The sequence below is a fragment of the Brachyhypopomus gauderio genome, chromosome 14 (genome assembly GCF_052324685.1).
Source record: "Brachyhypopomus gauderio isolate BG-103 chromosome 14, BGAUD_0.2, whole genome shotgun sequence".
In the NCBI taxonomy this organism is placed as follows: domain Eukaryota; kingdom Metazoa; phylum Chordata; class Actinopteri; order Gymnotiformes; family Hypopomidae; genus Brachyhypopomus; species Brachyhypopomus gauderio.
In genome coordinates, this window is record NC_135224.1 from 2,235,333 (window position 1) to 2,255,332 (window position 20,000).

The window sequence follows — 20,000 nt, forward strand, 5'->3', positions numbered from 1 at the left end:
GGCAGAGTTCCTCCCCCATGTACAAACCCTCCTCAGATACAGGCGTGCACACCCCCACCGGGACAGGACCAGGCTAAGGTGTGCTCCCGCAGGTAGATCCTGAGGTAGTCCCCAAACCGGCTTTCCACCGCAGGTAGGTGAGCTAGGCATAATTTTTCTCCTAGTCCATCACTTCATAGCTCATTCAATCCTAGCTTCATATTTCTCAATTTCATTTGATTAAAACTGTATATTTTTGTAAAACGCTTTGTAATTCTTATTTAAAGTGCTGTATAAAGCAAAATGCTGCTTCTCCATATTAATGCCGAGGATCTCCAGGGGAATCTGGGTGGAGGTGTTTCATGAGGGTGTGTGAATGACCTGGGCGGCACTTCCCCAACACTCTTCAGATCACCTTCACAACTAGAGAAACGACTGAAACCGACACCACTGTATTTTGTTCCCTGTGTTAGCGACTGACGAATCATATCTGAATGGAGTGATTATGGTTTGGTCAGATGGTGAAATTAATATGCAGGTATGTAGTTTATAGGCTGAAAGCCAGATATGAATGAATAAAGAGACAGACTGAGATGTGAATGAAGAGACATACAGACGGGTAGGCAGACAGATGGACAGACAGACAGATGGACAGATAGACAGCTGTATACCTGCACTTCTGCTCCAGCTCATCCTTCACCTGCATCTCTCCGTGCAGCTGCTCTTCAAGATGATGGAGCCTCTTCTGCAAGTTCTCCAACTAGAAAACCAGCAGGACACACAATTACTACAGTCACACCACACCACCACGTGACAGCCCCTGGTAACACCACGATACCATCCTACAACACCACATGACAGCCCCTGGTAACACCAAGATACCATCCTACAACACCACGTGACAGCCCCTGGTAACACCACCATACCATCTTACAACACCACATGACAGCCCCTGGTAACACCACCATACCATCCTACAACACCACATGACAGCCCCTGGTAACACCACCATACCATCTTACAACACCACGTGACAGCCCCTGGTAACACCACCATACCATCCTACAACACCACGTGACAGCCCCTGGTAACACCACCATACCATCCTACAACACCACGTGACAGCCCCTGGTAGCACCACCATACCATCCTACAACAACACGTGACAGCCCCTGGTAACACCACCATACCATCCTACAACACCACGTGACAGCCCCTGGTAACACCACGATACCATCCTACAACACCACGTGACAGCCCCTGGTAACACCACCATACCATCCTACAACACCACGTGACAGCCCCTGGTAACACCACCATACCATCCTACAACACCACGTGACAGCCCCTGGTAACACCACCATACCATCCTACAACACCACGTGACAGCCCCTGGTAACACCACAATACCATCCTACAACACCACGTGACAGCCCCTGGTAACACCACCATACCATCCTACAACACCACGTGACAGCCCCTGGTAACACCACGATACCATCCTACAACACCACGTGACAGCCCCTGGTAACACCACCATACCATCCTACAACACCACGTGACAGCCCCTGGTAACACCACGATACCATCCTACAACACCACGTGACAGCCCCTGGTAACACCACCATACCATCCTACAACACCACGTGACAGCCCCTGGTAACACCACGATACCATCCTACAACACCACGTGACAGCCCCTGGTAACACCACCATACCATCCCACAACACCACGTGACAGCCCCTGGTGACACGATACCATCCCACAACACCACGTGACAGCCCCTGGTAACACCACGATACCATCCCACAACACCACGTGACAGCCCCTGGTAACACCACCATACCATCCTACAACACCATGTGACAGCCCCTGGTAACACCACCATACCATCCTACAACACCATGTGACAGCCCCTGGTAACACCAAGATACCATCCCACAACACCACGTAACAGCCTCTGGTAACACCACCATACCATCCTACAACACCACGTGACAGTCCCTGGTAACACCACGATACCATCCTACAACACCACATGACAGCTCCTGGTAACACCACCATACCATTAGTGTTGTCAAAAAAATCGATATATCGATACGTATCGATACTGAACATTCTGAAACGGTACAATACTCGTTTCCCTTAAGTATCGATTCTTTTTACATAAAATGCGCTTTCGTTTGACCCACCCAAGCTGCCGTAATGCACAGGACAGTTTGTAATGTTAATATGGCAGCTAAAGCAAACCCAGTGCTGTTGGATTCGAAGCAGATACAGATGGAAAACCGAAGGATATGAACAAGCCCGTTTGCAAGCGGTGCTTTTGGAACATTTCAACGAAGGGCGCTAAAGCCTGGTTGAGTGACCCGGTGGAGGCTTTATACTTTCCGCTTTGCAGTGTTGTCCGAAACTATATGTGGTAGTATAAAAGAAACACCCCTCAAAACAGGGGAATGAACACTTACCTGACGAATTTTAATGCTGCTTTGTGTTTCAGTGTGTTTCAGGTTTGAAAAGTGCTGCAATTTAGGCTAAAGTACTTGAAAATGTTGAAATTGTAACTACACAACAAATGTGTAGTTTCACAACAAATATCTGTCTGACTGGACATTTTTCTTGTATTACATTAACAAATACGAGCCTCTTGTAATTCCAGGATGAAACATGAGAGAACGTGAAGACGTTAATATTGGGCGTTTTGAAAATAAACAACCATTAAATAATGTGATTAAAAGCGCAATATTTCGAATCATTTCGAGTATATGTATAAATATTTAACTTAATTAAGTTTAACGTGCTGGGAAATATTGGTACAAGCGCTTGAATTGAACCCTGCAAACATGACTGTTCATTGCGCTGAAGCGCAGTTACAAAATTCGAGAGGTGCACGACCTCGCGTGCGCCGCGCTTCAGCGCGATGAACAAAGTCATGTTTGCAGGGTTCATACACCTTGTGGAATTCAAACACTTGTATGTCACTTTCAAGGTCCATTTCAATATTTCCCAGCACGAGCAAAGACACTTTGTCAGACGTTCAAAAGACGTCCACTGAAAAGCCAGAATGAAAGTTTTAGCGACGTCTTTTTTAAACGTCTATTACTGCCGTTCAGTTGCAGTTTTTGCACGTCCTGACATCCAATAAAGGTCCTAGTCAGACGTTCAGATAGAAAACTCGTCATAGACGCTCATGTTAAGTTAAAAGGTTAAGGTCCTAGTCACACTGTCAGATTTTGAACCAGTTTTGAACGTCCACCAGACATGCAAAAATGGGTCTGGACTGACCGACGTGATACAGACTTGATTTTAACGTCTTTCTGACGTCGCATGTTTGTTGGGATAAGTTAAATATTTATACATATACTCGAAATTATTCGCTTTTTTTATCACATTATTTAATGGTTGTTTATTTTCAAAATGCCCAATCGTAACGTCTTCACGTTCTCTCATGTTTCATCCTGGAATTACTAGATGCTGGTATTTAACACAAAATAACTGTTCAGTCAGACAGATATTTGTTGTGAAATGAAGTTACAATTTCAAGCATTTTCAAACACAAAGCAACATTCATTTGTTTGTTTATACAAAAAAATTAAAAGGCTTTAAAACGGAAATTAGCACCGTATCTGACTTTGGTATCGAAAATGGTATTGAATTTCAATATTTTTTTAAGTATCGTATCAAAGTTGTAATTCTTAGTATCGTGACAAGCCTACATACCATCCTACAACACCACGTGACAGCCCCCTGGTAACACCACCATACCATCCCACAACAATGAGTCATGCCACAACACCATGAGACAGCACCTACTCTCACAACCCTACTATCTTATTATAAGACAAGACTGAAAACATACGTTATGTACAAGGTTGATGGCATTACTATATGGCTCAATATCTGATGTACTGTGAATGTCTCTGAACATAACTATGAACCTACAGCACTGTGTAAATGTGGTCTATAAAGAAATATCATGACCCACTGACAGCTAGCCACAAAGTTTACAACATTCTATAGCAAGCCCAACGTCATACTAAAATTCAACAGACAAAGTAATAACCTTCTGAATAATCAATCATACACAACACAGACTCTTATCTGGAGTTATTACCAGATTTTGGACACCAGTAACACGTATTAGCTCCCACACTGAGACACCACAGGAAATTCATAACTGGCAGCGTCTTATCACACCACGCTGCAGCCAATAAACTATTAACCACAGACGAGTAAAATCACAAACCACAGCTAAACGCACCCACACCTACATGCACCCAAACACAAGCATCCACAGTGACAAACCAGCAGATTACAGATTTAAAAGATAATTTGGCCCCTCAGAGTCAAGAGTTCTAACCACTAGAGGTGTGTGTGGCATGGCCCAGGGCTTTGTGTAGTGTAGCATGTTTAGCGTGGCCCAGGGCTTGGTGTGTGTGTGTGTGGCATGGCAGAGGGCTTGGAGTGTGTGTAGCACAGCCAAGGGCTTGGCGTGTGTATAGTGTGTTTAGCATGTGTAGTGTGCCCCAGGGCTTGACATGTGTGTAGTGTGTTTAGCGTATGTGCAGCGTGGCCCAGGGCTTGGTGTGTGTATAGTGTGTTTAGCGTGTGTGTTGTGTGCCCCAGGGCTTGGTGTGTGTATAGTGTGTTTAGCGTGTGTGTTGTGTGCCCCAGGGCTTGGTGTGTGTATAGTCTGTTTAGCGTGTATGTTGTGTGCCCCAGGGCTTGGTGTGTTTGTAGTGTGTTTAGCGTGTGTGCAGCGTGCCCCAGGGCTTGGGGTGTGTGTTTAGCGTGTGTTTAGCATGAGTGGTTCCAGGCTCTTACATGGCTCTTGTCTTCTTTAGTGCTGCTGATGTGTTTGTCACACGTCTTCATGCTTGACCCTGGAGGTGACCTGCAGACGACATCATCACCACTCAGTACAGTCCCATAATGCCCGGCTTGGTGTCTCCCCTGTATTTTCATGTTTTTTTTATATTCCTGTACTGAATGTCTGACAGGGCTCCAAGCTTCATGGTATGCTTAGATTATGTCCTAGACTACAAAGCACTTCCATAAGCCTCTCTGGGCACGAGCGTCTGCTCAGTCGTGCGAAGGCGAGTGTGAGCGCGTGTCACTAACTGGTGAGCGCTGTAATAGGTGAACCCAACGAAGGGGAGCTGGTTCCCCACGAAGGCCTTTGGGATGGGGAAGGTCTCCTCTTCTCCTCGCTCCTCCTCAATGTCATCAAAGTTGCTGGTGTCCACGTCGCTACTCAGCTCCGCGACCACGGGGGCAGCAGCTGCAAACGGGGGTCGTTATTACGCACAGAACCAACACACACACACACACACCGACAGCTCAGGCTCCTTACTGTCTGTTACACACAGTGTGATCACGAGGGGGCGTGGCCAGACTAGCCTCTATCTCCCCTTATTCTGACCTCTGACCCCAAGAGTGAACAGAGGTGAGGCAGCCTGGGGAGTGCGTGTTGGGACTGAAGGTGAGGAGGTTCACTCACTCTCCCTGATGTTCACCCAGCTCCACTGGTCGTTCTTGAAGAAAGGGTGTCGTTTGATCTCCTCCACGCCGTTCCGCCCTAACCGCACCTCCCTGGACGCAACACGACCCAGGGAGTCAGTTTCAACACGCCATCATATCAGTACACAGCTCATTCAACACAGTAAACAGTGACAGATGAGAACATGGTTAACCGTTAACAGTTCAACTACACATCATCTTACACCATCTAGTAAACTGCAACAGGACCCATTCAGTAGTTGGTACAAATGTTCAGGTTCCTGTTTAAACACACAGGTGGTGAACGGCGGAAGCACACCAACTCCTACTAGAAGATTTCGTCTTCGGCTGGACCCGTGTTCAGATGCTACTCAGTCTTAGAAGAACCCAGAACCCACAATCTGGAAGCCAGGACCCTTGTGAACGCGGGAGGCTCGTGAGCTGACCTGTCAGTCAGGAAGGCACAAATGAGGTTCTTGGCATCCTTGGAGATGTCGCTGTCGTCGGGGAAGGTGAGAGCATTCTTGTGGTTCATGATCTTGCTGTAGGTGCCCACCAGCGAGTCAGCATAGAATGGCGTGTCACCTGATCACAAGCATTAACCAATCAGCTCAAACTGTTTATCAGTGACCTGCAGCACTGTTTTCTGTAGGAGACTGTAGAGGTCGGAGGGCTGAGGGTTTAAGGGCCTAAATGTGGCACATTACGATTCCACCACAACAAACATTTAATCCTCACAGAAAACACAATATTTTAGGTTCTCCACAACACAGCTGTCAAACAAGCAAAGCAGTACAACATGGACAAATAAAAACGATTTTAAAAAATCAATGAATAAAATGAAAATAAATAAAACCTTGAAAGGGATATTAAAACATCTAAAAGTGTAAATGAGGATTATTGTCCATATCTCTCACGCACGCACGCACGACGGAGGTGAAACTCACCCACTAGCATTTCGTACAGGAAGACCCCCACAGACCACCAGTCGCATTCCCGGCCGTAGTAGCCGTCGCCCCCCTGAGACTTCAGGACCTCTGGAGAGATGTAGTCAGGGGTTCCCACCGCCGTGTCACATCGTACCATACCGTCCTGCAGAGCGGGACGACCAGCAGGGAAAACCCCGAGTGAGGGACAAACTTACCAACTCCAACGACTGATTAGCAAGGACAAGAAACCCGAGGAAGGAAACTTTCATTTTCTGAAACTGAGCTAGGCATCTTGAAAAGAAAAAGAAAAGGTCAGCGCAAAACTACCGTATTTTCTGGACTATAGAGCGCACCTCAATATAAGCCGCACCTACCAATAAAAAAATTTAAAAAAGGGAAAATGTTGTATAAGCCGCACCGGGCTATAAACCCCGTTTAACGATGGGTTTGGTTAACGACGGACCGAAGTGACGACAGACTTTTTAAAATTTCGTGCGGTGCGTGGAGGAGCAGTGGCAGCACAGTTGAGTGTTGTGGAGTGGTGTTGTGGGGTGGTGTTGTGGAGGGGTGTTGTGTATGATAAGCTGAGGCAGCACAGCCTCCACCGTAGCCCATCTCGACAACGCAATCGCTCTTTCTCACGCTGTACGCACACACGAGAACATTGTTAGTTTTTTTCTATACTGTATTTACGATCAACGCGTATCTAAATCTAGGGTCACGCTTAACAACGAAAACTGCTTTACGACGGAATTTTCAGTCTCTAAAAAGTCCATCGTTAAGCGGGCATTGTGCATTTAACTGAACTGATCAGTTTCTGAACGGTGTCTGTAGCATTTCATGTGCGACAGTTTTGGTTTTCAGCCGGTGTTGTGTTGAATTCCGACTCCCCTCGTTTATCCGCGCATAAAGACGCTACAGATTATATTGTCGATTTACGTTTATATGCATAAATAAGAGCTAGAATTTAATTATCCATCACAGCAAACGACATGGCATTATCTATGTCCAAAGCCACACTGGCTCAAGGGTGTTAATTATTTTAAATAAAATACACACTGGCTATACCAAAGTTCACCTTTGACCACAACTTCGCAGTATTACAGTAGTATTATGTCTAAATATCTAGTTAGGACAAAACTAGAGTGCTCAATGAACTAAGTTATAATCACTGTAACTCCCGAATATCATTTGTAGCGTCTTTATGCGCATGCAACCGAGGGGATGTTGGTTTGAAAAAATTTCTCCGTCGTGCCTGCTGCTTGCATGTGCTAAATGAAAATGAGCGCTTTCTTCTTTGATTTACAACTTTGACCTACCACCTGATTCACTTTCTGCTCCGCCCCCTGACGGGTGAAGAAATCTACAGAAAAGCCGCACCTCAGTATAAGCCGCATTGTTCAAATTGTGGGGAAAAAAGTATTGGCTTAGAGTCCGGAAAACACGGTACTAACTGTCCACCACCCCAGTCCCCTGAGAACACCACACCAGTCCCCTGAGAACACCACACCAGTCCCCTGAGAACACCACACCAGTTCCCTGAGAACACCATACCAGTCTCCTGAAGACCACCCCAGTCCCCTGAAGACCACCCCAGTCTCCTGAAGACCACCCTAGTCGCCTGAGAACACCACCACAGTCTCCTGAAGACCACCCCAGTCTCCTGAAGACCACCCTAGTTCCCTGAGAACACCACCCTAGTCCTCTGAAGACCATCTCATACCTTGTTCATCTTCATACAGGTACCGAAGTCTGCCAGCTTCAAGTGGCCCGTTTTGTCCAGCAACATGTTATCAGGTTTCACATCCCTGTAGGGAAAAGGGCACAGAACACACAGCCTCTTTAACACGCCTAACACGCTTACACACGCCCAACACACCGCAATGTAACCACAGCCTGTCACAGCATGACACCAGTGGCAGACACACACTGGGCAGAGTGGTTTCCTCAGGAAGGGTTAAGATGTGAACACGTATGTTTTGATTTCTTGGTATTATTACTGCTAACAAACTACATGGAGATTAGAAATGATAGAAATGATAAACAAGCTGATAATTTATTTGAATCTTTTAACACTTGTGAAATGATTTACATGGACATTTAACACAGTTAAGGCACCCAGATCAGGATCCAGATGAACTGCTACAGTTCTGGGTGGAGAGGGTGGGTGGAGAAGGGGGGGGCAGGTGGGTGGAGAAGAGAGCCCCTTGCGGACCTGTGAATGAAGCCCATGGAGTGAATGCCGTCCAGCGCCAGCACCACCTCGGCCGTGTAGAACCGAGCCCACTTCTCCGGGACGTCATAGTTGCTCATGAGGTTGACCAGGTCTCCGCCCGGCATGTACTCCATCACCATGTAGAGGTAGCGGTCGTCCTGGAACGCGTAGAACAGCTGCCAAGAGCCAGGAGAGAAGATCAGACTCACCAGACAGTCCAGTAACACAACATAAGGGTGTGTGCGTGGGTGAAAGTCTGATGTAAGTGGCTACAAAACTGCTTTAATTAATTCATTTTCTTAATAACACAAACTGATATATTGCGTTCTAATAACTATGAGTCATACAGATGCCCTAGCAGATATTGCTCATGCAGACAGCAGTGCTGCTCAGACTGAAGCCCTACAGCTCTACAACACAGGCTAGCAGTGCTGCTCAGACTGAAGCCCTACAGCTCTACAACACAGGCTGTGTTTAGTCCTACAGCTCTACATCACAGGCTGTGTTTGGTCGTAGAGCTCTACAAAACAGGCTGTGTTTGGTCCTACAGCTCTACAACACAGGCTGTGTTTAGTCCTACAGCTCTACAACACAGGCTGTGTTTAGTCCTACAGCTCTACAGCGCAGGCTGTGTTTAGTCCTACAGCTCTACAGCGCAGGCTGTGTTTAGTCCTACAGCTCTACAGCGCAGGCTGTGTTTAGTCGTAGAGCTCTACATCGCAGGCTGTGTTTAGTCGTAGAGCTCTACAACGCATGCTGTGTTTAGTCGTAGAGCTCTACAACGCAGGCTGTGTTTAGTCCTACAGCTCTACAACGCAGGCTGTGTTTAGTCCTACAGCTCTACAACGCAGGCTGTGTTTAGTCCTACAGCTCTACAACGCAGGCTGTGTTTAGTCCTACAGCTCTACAGCGCAGGGTGTCTTTAGTCCTACAGTTCTACAGCACAGGGTGTGTTTAGTCCTACAGTTCTACAGCACAGGGTGTGTTTAGTCGTAGAGCTCTACAACACAGGCTATGTTTAGTCGTAGAGCTCTACAACACAGGCTGTGTTTAGTCCTACAGCTCTACATCACGGTGTGTTTAATCCTACAGCTCTACAGCACAGGGTGTGTTTAGTCCTACAGCTCTACAGCACAGGGTGTGTTTAGTCGTAGAGCTCTACAGCACAGGGTGTGTTTAGTCGTAGAGCTCTACAGCACAGGGTGTGTTTAGTCGTAGAGCTCTACAGCACAGGGTGTGTTTAGTCGTAGAGCTCTACAGCACAGGGTGTGTTTAGTCGTAGAGCTCTACAGCACAGGGTGTGTTTAGTCGTAGAGCTCTACAGCACAGGGTGTGTTTAGTCGTAGAGCTCTACAACACAGGCTGTGTTTAGTCGTAGAGCTCTACAACACAGGCTGTGTTTAGTCCTACAGCTCTACAACACAGGCTGTGTTTAGTCCTACAGCTCTACAACACAGGCTGTGTTTAGTCCTACAGCTCTACAGCGCAGGCTGTGTTTAGTCCTACAGCTCTACAGCACAGGGTGTGTTTAGTCCTACAGCCAGAGGTGGGACCAAGTCAGTGTTTTGCAAGTCTCAAGTAAGTCCAAGTCTTTATACCTCAAGTCCCGAGTCAAGTCTCAAGCAAAGACACTCAAGTCAAGTCAAGTCTCGAGTCAAGACAGGCAATAGTCAAGTCAAGTCCCAAGTCTGAAACCTTCAATTTCAAGTCCTTTCGAGTCTTTTTTTTTTTTTTTTTTACCAATGTTGCAGGTATATTTTAAATGTAAATAATAGACATGCGTTCTTTTTTAAATCTGTATTCTCCTCAAATCTTGATAAAACATGTGCAACTGAAAACACGAAGTATAAAAAAAAATTAAAATTACACCTCTTTATTGCACAGTTCAATTTGTTAAACTTAGCTGCAAAAATATTCATACTTTAAACTACAATTTTCCAGAAATAAATATTCTGTGAAAAAGTCATAAGTAGAACTCCATGTTCAAATAAAAAGTGCTGATATTTTCACAGTACAATACAAAGAACCATAACAGCATTTTCCCTCTCTTCTCTTATCTGGTTTCTTGGAGAACATGAGTGACACAAGACAAACAAATATAAGAACTGAAGAATTAACAGGAATCTGCAACTTTAGACATTTCAGTAAACTATTCTGCATTGCATTTGCTGGCCAAAAGTCTGTATGTCATTTGTGCACGATGAATGATGTCCCCATAGCTGAAAACTCGCTCCACTTTTGTCAATATATTTTTTTCTCGACGTAGATGTCTTCAAATACACAATCCATGCTGAGATAGAACTGGATATTATGATGGTGACAGAGAGAGGCTCTCTTCCCCGAGTTCAGATACAGAACCCAGGGTTGCCAACTCTCACGCATTGAGCGTGAGACACACGCATTTGACCGTCTTCACACGCTCTCACGCCACACATCCGATTTCTCACGCCGGAAAAAATCTAGTTTATTTACCTCTGATCTAGGGGTGGGCGATATGGGAAAAAAATAGTATCACGATTTTTTTCATAAAATCACGATTTCGATTTTTTATCACGATCTTCCATCCAAAAAAAAACAAAAAAAAATTGGGGCTACAAAGCTTTTTTTTAAATGCAGATTTCAATGAATGATATTGCAATTTTCCATGTGCAAACATTGTAAACAAAAAATGTAAACAACACACGTGACACTGTGTCACGTAGGGCTACGCCCCCCTCTCCTAGCTGTCACTCCGGTTTCCCTGTTCCTCGTCTGTTGTTCCCTGCTCCTTGAGCCCGCCTTGTTGTGTGTTTCTATGGTTTCCCCACGTCTGCCACGCGCTTGTCGTTATTGTCTTCACCTGTTTCCATAGTTGCCAGGTTTGCGGTTTTCACGCCAAATTGGGCTTGTTTGAAAATCCAGCCGCGGGTAAAAATTCTGGGGTCGCGGGATGCGGTTCTTTGGGCTACTTTGTGCGGGATATTTTTGTAGGACCTGGCAACCCTGCCTGTTTCTAGTCTAGTTAAATGTATTTATAGTCCCCGTGTCTCCCATGTCGGTATCGGTTATTTTGTGCTACTTACCTGTTTATTCTCTTGCCTCGTTCGTGCTCTAGTAGATTTAACTGTTTCTGTTTCGTCTTCGTCGTAAGTACGTTCAGCCTAGTCTTTGTTTCCCGTGCCTTTTGTTCTTTGTGCCACCATGCCCGTTTATATTTCATGTTCGGACTGCCTACCTGTTATGTGTCCGCCTCCCTGCTCTGCGTCATGCAGTTCCTTACACTGTTAAAGTGCACTATTGCACTAAATATTTCCCAGCACTTTAAACTTCAAGTTAAATATTTATACATATAGTCGAAATGATTCGATATAATTCGCTTTTTTATCACATTATTTAATGGTGGTTTATTTTCAAAACGCCCAATCTTAACGTCTTCACGTTCTGTCATGTTTCGTCCTGGAATTACAAGAGGCTCGTATTTGTTAACGTAATACAAGAGACTGTTCAGTCAGACAGATATTTGATGTGAAACGAAGTAGTTACAATTTCAAGCATTTCAAGTAGGCTACTTAGCCTAAATTCCAGCACTTTTCAAACCTGAAACACAAAGCAACATTAAAATTCGTCAAGTAAATGTTCCTTCCCGTTTTTGAGGGATGTTTCTTTATACTACTACATATCGTTCGCGCGAGGTGTGGCGGAGTCGCGCGCTATGGTCACTTGTGAGACGGCTGCCCGGAATGTTTCACTTTCGGCATATTACTTGGGATGTCTACGTCTCAAGTGATTGAATAAATTTGTTGTACTGGCATCGGATGTTTTCACGTGTCTTTGCACACTTTACATATCGCTGTAGTTTGGTTTTGGTCAGTGGAAGAAAATCCGAATCAATTTCAGATTACAGAGGTGGATTTCCTCTTCATTACCAGCTCCTCGGTTTGGCTTTCAGCCGTCGTTGTTTTTATTTTTACAAACACAACATGGAGGCGTGGAAGACGCACAGTTCGCTGTGATTGGTCAGTCTGACCCTACGTCTGACGCATCGGTGGGAACCAGCATAAAAGAGTCATTGCGCTAATTGGCAAAGGCGATCTATACGATTTCTCTAATTTGGTAGATCGCCTGCGATTCTCCACTCGTTATCGCCATTCACGATTTTATATCGTCATATCGTGCACCGCTACTCTGATCCACATCTATGATTCAATGAGTTACTAGTTCGCTCTGGCACCAACCACTGGCGATCGATCGATCACGATATAATACTTAATTTGTGTCCATTTTACACCCCGCCCGGTAAAAATTTACGTTCGCCAACCCCCCATTTGATTGGTTGTGCTGCAGCTCATGCACACACACGCGTACAGAGTGTGGAAAAGCAGAGGACTGGTCTGCGTCAGAAGGACGGAAATGAAATTAATGGGGCGCACTTTATAAATATTAATATGCGTTTTAAAAATTAGATTTGGGGTAAAAAAAATCAAGTCTTTGCAAGTAAACAGGTTCAAGTCCAATTCAAGTCCCAAGTTATTGGTGTAAAAGTCCAAGTCAAGTCTAAGTCTCTGAATATTTTTTCAAGTCAAGTCTAAAGTCTTAATATTAATGACTCGAGTCTGACTCGAGTCCAAGTCATGTGACTCGAGTCCCCACCTCTGCCTACAGCTCTACAGCACAGGGTGTGTTTAGTCGTAGAGCTCTACAACACAGGCTGTGTTTAGTCGTAGAGCTCTACAACACAGGCTGTGTTTAGTCGTAGAGTTCTACAACACAGGCTGTGTTTAATCCTACAGCTCTACAGCACAGGGTGTTTAATCCTACAGCTCTACAGCACAGGGTGTGTTTAGTCCTACAGCTCTACAGCACAGGGTGTGTTTAGTCGTAGAGCTCTACAGCACAGGGTGTGTTTAGTCGTAGAGCTCTACATCACAGGCTGTGTTTAGTCGTAGAGCTCTACATCACAGGCTGTGTTTAGTCGTAGAGCTCTACAACACAGGCTGTGTTTAGTCCTACAGCTCTACAACACAGGCTGTGTTTAGTCCTACAGCTCTACAACACAGGCTGTGTTTAGTCCTACAGCTCTACAACGCAGGCTGTGTTTAGTCCTACAGCTCTACAACGCAGGCTGTGTTTAGTCCTACAGCTCTACAACGCAGGCTGTGTTTAGTCCTACAGCTCTACAACGCAGGCTGTGTTTAGTCCTACAGCTCTACAGCGCAGGCTGTGTTTAGTCCTACAGCTCTACAGCACAGGGTGTGTTTAGTCCTACAGCTCTACAGCACAGGGTGTGTTTAGTCCTACAGTTCTACAGCACAGGCTGTGTTTAGTCCTACAGCTCTACAACACAGGCTGTGTTTAGTCCTACAGCTCTACAAAACAGGCTGTGTTTAGTCCTACAGCTCTACATCACGGTGTTTAATCCTACAGCTCTACAGCACAGGGTGTGTTTAGTCCTACAGCTCTACAGCACAGGGTGTGTTTAGTCGTAGAGCTCTACAACACAGGCTGTGTTTAGTCGTAGAGCTCTACAACACAGGCTGTGTTTAGTCGTAGAGCTCTACAACACAGGCTGTGTTTAGTCGTAGAGCTCTACAACACAGGCTGGGTTTAGTCCTACAGCTCTACAACACAGGCTGGGTTTAGTCCTACAGCTCTACAACACAGGCTGGGTTTAGTCCTACAGCTCTACAACACAGGCTGTGTTTAGTCCTACAGCTCTACATCACAGCTCATAAGGAAGCAGCAGTGCAGCTGCCCTCCTGGTCTGTAGATGGCGCTGCTGTACCTGCACCACCCATGCACTGTCAGCGAACGCCATGATATCCCTCTCCTCCCAGAAGAAAGCAGAGTCCGACCGTTTGATCATCTCAAACTTGCTGAGAAGCTTCATGGCGAAGACTTTTCTGGTGGCTTTATGTCTGACCTGCAAACAGGAAGAGGGCGGGGTTAAGGGCAGGTTTGAGGGTGAGGTGAGGTTAAGGGTGGAGTTGAGGGCGGGGTTAAGGCGGAGTGTTGCTCAGAGCCAGCACTTAGCACTGGGCTGATGTGGTACAACACAGTCATGTTGGCACTGGCTAACGAAAGCCTGCTATGATGGTGCCGCTACAGAGGGTGTTTTTGGTGTCATTTCTTTGGTAATTTCCCTGTGAGTCCCAACTCAACATCCCTAAGGTCATCAGCCCAGGGGGACGTGGTCAGCCCCAGGGGGATGTGGTCAGCCCCAGGGGGACGTGGTCAGCCCCAGGGGGACGTGGTCAGCCCTGTTTCTACTGCGCCCAAACAGAATGACGTTAAGTCCAGTCAGCACTCTTACCAGCTGCACCTCTCCAAACGCTCCTCTCCCGATGACCTTCACCACCTCGTAGTCTTCCGCCTTCATCCGCAAGCTCCGGATCTTACTGACCGTGTCCTTGTCTGGGGGAACACAAACGTGGCACTTAACACACACACACTGCTAAATCCTTCCAAACGAGCTCCAGACAGCAGAGACAGACAGAACTGAGACAGTGTTGGCCGTGCTGTTGAGAATAAGAGGTGAACTAAGGGGGCGTGTATGTGCAGTATTGGAAATGGGTGTCTGGTAGCACGAGTGTGGACAGCGTGACACGCCCCCCCGTGGGCAACAGGACACGCCCCCCCCCCCGTGGGTTGATGGAGTAGTTGCTGGAGCAGGTGTTGGTTCATCATCCGTTATTCTGTGGTGATATGACTGCACCACTCTTAGATGAGAAAGCATTCATGACTCACCATAATAAGGTCAGACCAACTATGGCAAAAATAACCCACCCAAAGAAATAAATGCCCCTGCTGCTGTAAGAACCTTCACACACTTTAAACGGTTCACACATAGACCTCCAAACCCTAGCTTACGAATCACGAAAGCGTCCAAGGATGTGGGAGGAGCCTGGACAGAGGCGTTCAGGTGTTTTTATACGTCAGAAGGACGAGGCCAGCAGCACGCAGCTCTTAGCCACGCGTGTGTGACACAGCAACACACAATGACAGTGAGTCATTAGGAAACACTAAAGCTGCTCACGCACCTGCAAAGAGCTCTGAGCCACTAGCACATCACAACGGTCAAACTTAACCGAGGGAGAGAGAGAGAGAGAGAGAGGGAGAGAGAGAGAGGTGCAGCAGAGTGGAGGAGAGTGAAGAGCATACAGGGGTGTGAGATCCCTCAAACACCACAGCTCCTCACCAGCCCTCCCACTACCCCCAGTTACTGTCCCAGTTACTGCAGGCTCTCCAACACCTCTACCCCCCCACCCCCAACACCAGTCATGTCACTAACGCCTTACTCTAATCTTACCACTTTTTTCAGTAACGAGTAGGGGTGTCACGAGACGGAACTCAGCGAGATTTCTAGTCGCGTAAAAAATCTCACACAGGATTTGTGATCCAGCAAGCAGTCAGAATGACGTCGGAAAATACAGGTATTACTATTGAAGATGCCCCCGCCACTTTCAAATCGTTTGTTTGGCAGCATTTTGGGTACCCGGCGGAAATGATAAATGGCAAGAGAGTGACTGATAAGACACGGACCATATGCAAACATTGTATGAAAATAATGCCGTACACCGCGACTAATACGAGCAGGATACAGAGACATTTACAGCAGCACCACAGCTCAGTACTCAGATCAACACCTCTCACTTGAACAGAGGTAGCAGGGACGGAAAGACGCTTTGGCAAGTTGGAGACAGCAGGATATCAGGAGCAGTGTGGGGATGCTAATATTCTTAAAAATGAACATGGCAGTGTAGTTGCAGCAAATTCAGTGACATACTTGGTCAGGCTCTGTTTGCACTATTTGCACTCTGTATTGACAGAGAAGAACTTTTTGTTTTGCACATAATATTGTTTGCACTTGAAAAAAGGAGAAATATTTAATTTTATTTATCTTATTTTAACTTTTATAAAATTTTATTTTAATTTCAATTTGTAGAAGAAGTTTATTAAAAGTTCATGCTTACATCATGCATGTTAAAAGTTATAATAAAACATTTCAAAATACATGTGCAACTCGGTTAAATAAAAGTCTGTTGTCCAGCCATATAATTAGTCTCGTCTCGTTCTCGTGAACCCAATATCGTGTCTCGTCTTGTGAGCTGAGTGTATCATCACACCACTAGTAACGAGTAATATAACGCGCTACTATTTCCAGTCCAGTAATCAGATTAAAGTTACTAATCCAAGTAACTGTGCGTTACTATTTTTATTATCCCTAGTAAAAATATATATTTCATCTTTCTTCTGGCTCATTTCTACTTTTGCATCTGACCGTAGCGCTCGACTCCGCACGCTGCGCGCGACCCTGTGAGAGCGCGAGCACATTCACCTCTTTCTGTGCAGTGACGTAACGATATGTGTTAGTGTAAAGAAACACCCCTCAAAAACAGGGAAAAGATCATTTACCTGAAGAATTTTAATGTTGCATTGTGTTCCAGGTTTGTGTGTGTGATTGCTTGTCTGAGACTTACCAACTGAGACTTGTCTGAGTACCTGTGTTAAAATTGTAAAGCGCCTTGGGTATCCTGAAAGGGGCTATATAAATTGAACATTCATTCATTCATTCAGGTTTGAAAAGTGCTGGAATTTTGGCTAAAATGCTTGAAATTGTAATTTCGTTTCACAACAATTAGCTGTCTGACTGAACAGTTCGCTTCTATTACGTTTACAAATACATTTACAAATAATACCGCGCAGCTACACAAACGTAATGTCAGGAGATACATTATTTAAATGTCAGGAGTAGTGTTGCACGGTATACCGATACTAGAGTAGTATCGCGATACTTCGTCATTAAAAACGGTACTATACCCAGTTTGCTTAGTATCGGTGCTATAGGACTAAGTGCGTTTTTTTTTTTTTTTTTAAGAGCAGTATTTCCAAAGAGTGCCACATGGGGGCAGTGTGCGCGTACAGCAGTGCAGCACTTGCCTCCTCTCTGCAGAATAAGAAGAAACGGTGTACGATGGCTGATAATACAAGCAATATTACGGACCGTCCTCAGCTTGTTGAAAAACTACACGCACGAAGCGAAATATGGAATTATTTGCATACATTTCAGACAGTCATGGCAACCCCGTGGACACATCAAAACCGGTCTGCAAACGGTGCTTTAAAGCTGTACCAACCAAAGGAGCCAATCGATTCTTTTTACATAAAATGCGCTTTGGTTTGACCCACCCAAGGTGCCGTAAGGCACAGAACAGTTGGTAATGCTGAAATGGCAGCTAAAACAAACGCAGTGTGTTCGCAGCTCGTCTTAATTAAACAAGGAAAGCAGCAGAAGTGCTGTGTGGAAATACTTTGGATTCGAAGCAGATACAGATGGAAAACCGAAGGACATGAACAAGCCAGTTTGCAGGCGGTACTTTCAGAACATTTCAATGAAGGGCGCTAAAGCCTGGTTTATACTTGACGCGCCGCGAGCAGCGCGAGGGTCCGCGCGGAGAAAATGATGTAATCGCGGTAGCCTCGTGCGCTGTCAATTCGCGAGGTCGTGCACCTCTAGAATTTTGTAACTTAGCGTGCCGCAGCACAATGAACAGTCATGTTTGTAGGGTTCATACACCAACAAGGTGGAATTAAAGCACTTGTACATCACTTTCAAGTTCCATTTCAATATTTCCCAGCACGTTAAACTTTAGTTAAATATTTATACATATACTCGAAATTATTCACTTTTTTATCACATTATTTAATGGTTGTTTATTTTAAAAACGCCCAATTTTAACGTCTTCACGTTCTCTCATGTTTCGTCCTGGAATTACAAGAGGCTCGTATTTGTTAACGTAATACAAGAGAACGGTTCAGTCAGACAGCTATTTGTTTCAAGCATTTTCAAGCACGCGGACAAGGTGTGCGGACTCGCGCGCTACGGTCACTCGCGAAAGTTTAAACCTAGCTTAACACAACGAATCTGGCCAAACACCTGAAGGCACGCATATTTGTACAAAACATTCCAAGAGGTTGGTGATTATTCCCATTTCTAGTATTATAGCATACAAAATTATGTGTCCGATTATGGTATCCTAGCAAATGTCATATTCTTGGTTTAAGAGCCGTAAGTGCGACAGCATACAGGGAGAAAAAAAGAGTGATCGTACTACAATGGATCAATCATCTATGAATACTGAACTCTAATACTGAGGTTTTAGTTACTTAAAGAGTTAAAGTTGTTTAAAGTATACTTAAAATACACTTTTTGCACTAGCCTTTTTTAACTTCTAAATGTGAATTCCAGAGTGCACTACTATTATTTATGTTAATTTATATAAATGTGCAATTATTTATTTTTCTGTTTTAATGTGGTAGGGACTACACCTTTTATTTATTTGACATTTGTGAAACAAAATACAATATTCATTTGTTTGTTTATAAAAAATAAATAAAAAGCCTTTAAAACGGAAATGAGCACAGTATCTGACTTTGGTATCGAAAATCGTATCGAATTTCAATACTTTTTAAAGTATCGTATCGAAGTTGTAATTCTTAGTATCGTGTCTAATCAGGAGATACATTGTTACTGTTAAACAATGACACTAGTCAGGAGATACATTATTACTGTTAAAAATGCACTTCCAATAAAGTGAGTATTGGAAAAATTAGTAGTTACATTCAGCAGCAAAATTAAAGTAACTTGTAATCGAACATAGTTACTTTTAAAATCAAGTAATCCGTAACATAGTTACTTTTTAAAGGAGTAATCAGCAATCGGATTACTTTTTCACGGTAGCTAAGCCACCACACCCCCCCCCCCCTCTTAATGACCTCTAAAGGACTGTAGCACGGGATTACGGCCACATACAGTCTTCACAACAAACAGCAGAACCGCATCGGTACCGTCAACAAACATCAGAACAGAACTACTCACATCGGTCCTGTCAACAAACACCAGAACAGAACTACTCACATCGGTCCAGTCAACAAACACCAGAACAGAACTACTCACATCGGTCCAGTCAACAAACATCAGAACAGAACTACTCACATCGGTCGAGTCAACAAACACCAGAACAGAACTACTCACATCGGTCGAGTCAACAAACACCAGAACAGAACTACTCACATCGGTCCTGTCAACAAACACCAGAACAGAACTACTCACATCGGTCCAGTCAACAAACACCAGAACAGAACTACTCACATCGGTCCAGTCAACAAACATCAGAACAGAACTACTCACATCGGTCCAGTGAACAAACACCAGAACAGAACTACTCACATCGGTCCTGTGAACTAACACCAGAACAGAACTACTCACATCGGTCCTGTCAACAAACACCAGAACAGAACTACTCACATCGGTTCAGTGAACTAACACCAGAACAGAACTACTCACATTGGTCCAGTGAACAAACACCAGAACAGAACTACTCACATCGGTCCAGTGAAC

The 20,000-nt window shown here is 45.0% G+C and overlaps 1 protein-coding gene across 2 annotated transcripts in view; it reads right to left on the reverse strand.

Annotated features, from left to right (window-relative positions):
- rock1 (Rho-associated, coiled-coil containing protein kinase 1) overlaps window positions 1-20,000 on the reverse strand; it is a 47,200-nt gene that overhangs the window by 15,460 nt on the left and 11,740 nt on the right. For both annotated transcript variants that reach the window (XM_076973021.1, XM_076973020.1), the window contains exons 3-12: window positions 14,913-15,013; window positions 14,385-14,522; window positions 8,624-8,799; window positions 8,132-8,216; window positions 6,427-6,571; window positions 5,926-6,064; window positions 5,481-5,572; window positions 5,102-5,261; window positions 4,805-4,874; window positions 651-739 (exon numbers count right to left, since the gene is read on the reverse strand). In XM_076973021.1, coding sequence (XP_076829136.1) covers window positions 651-739; window positions 4,805-4,874; window positions 5,102-5,261; window positions 5,481-5,572; window positions 5,926-6,064; window positions 6,427-6,571; window positions 8,132-8,216; window positions 8,624-8,799; window positions 14,385-14,522; window positions 14,913-15,013 — 1,195 coding nt within the window. The remainder of the gene's footprint in view (window positions 1-650; window positions 740-4,804; window positions 4,875-5,101; window positions 5,262-5,480; window positions 5,573-5,925; window positions 6,065-6,426; window positions 6,572-8,131; window positions 8,217-8,623; window positions 8,800-14,384; window positions 14,523-14,912; window positions 15,014-20,000) is intronic.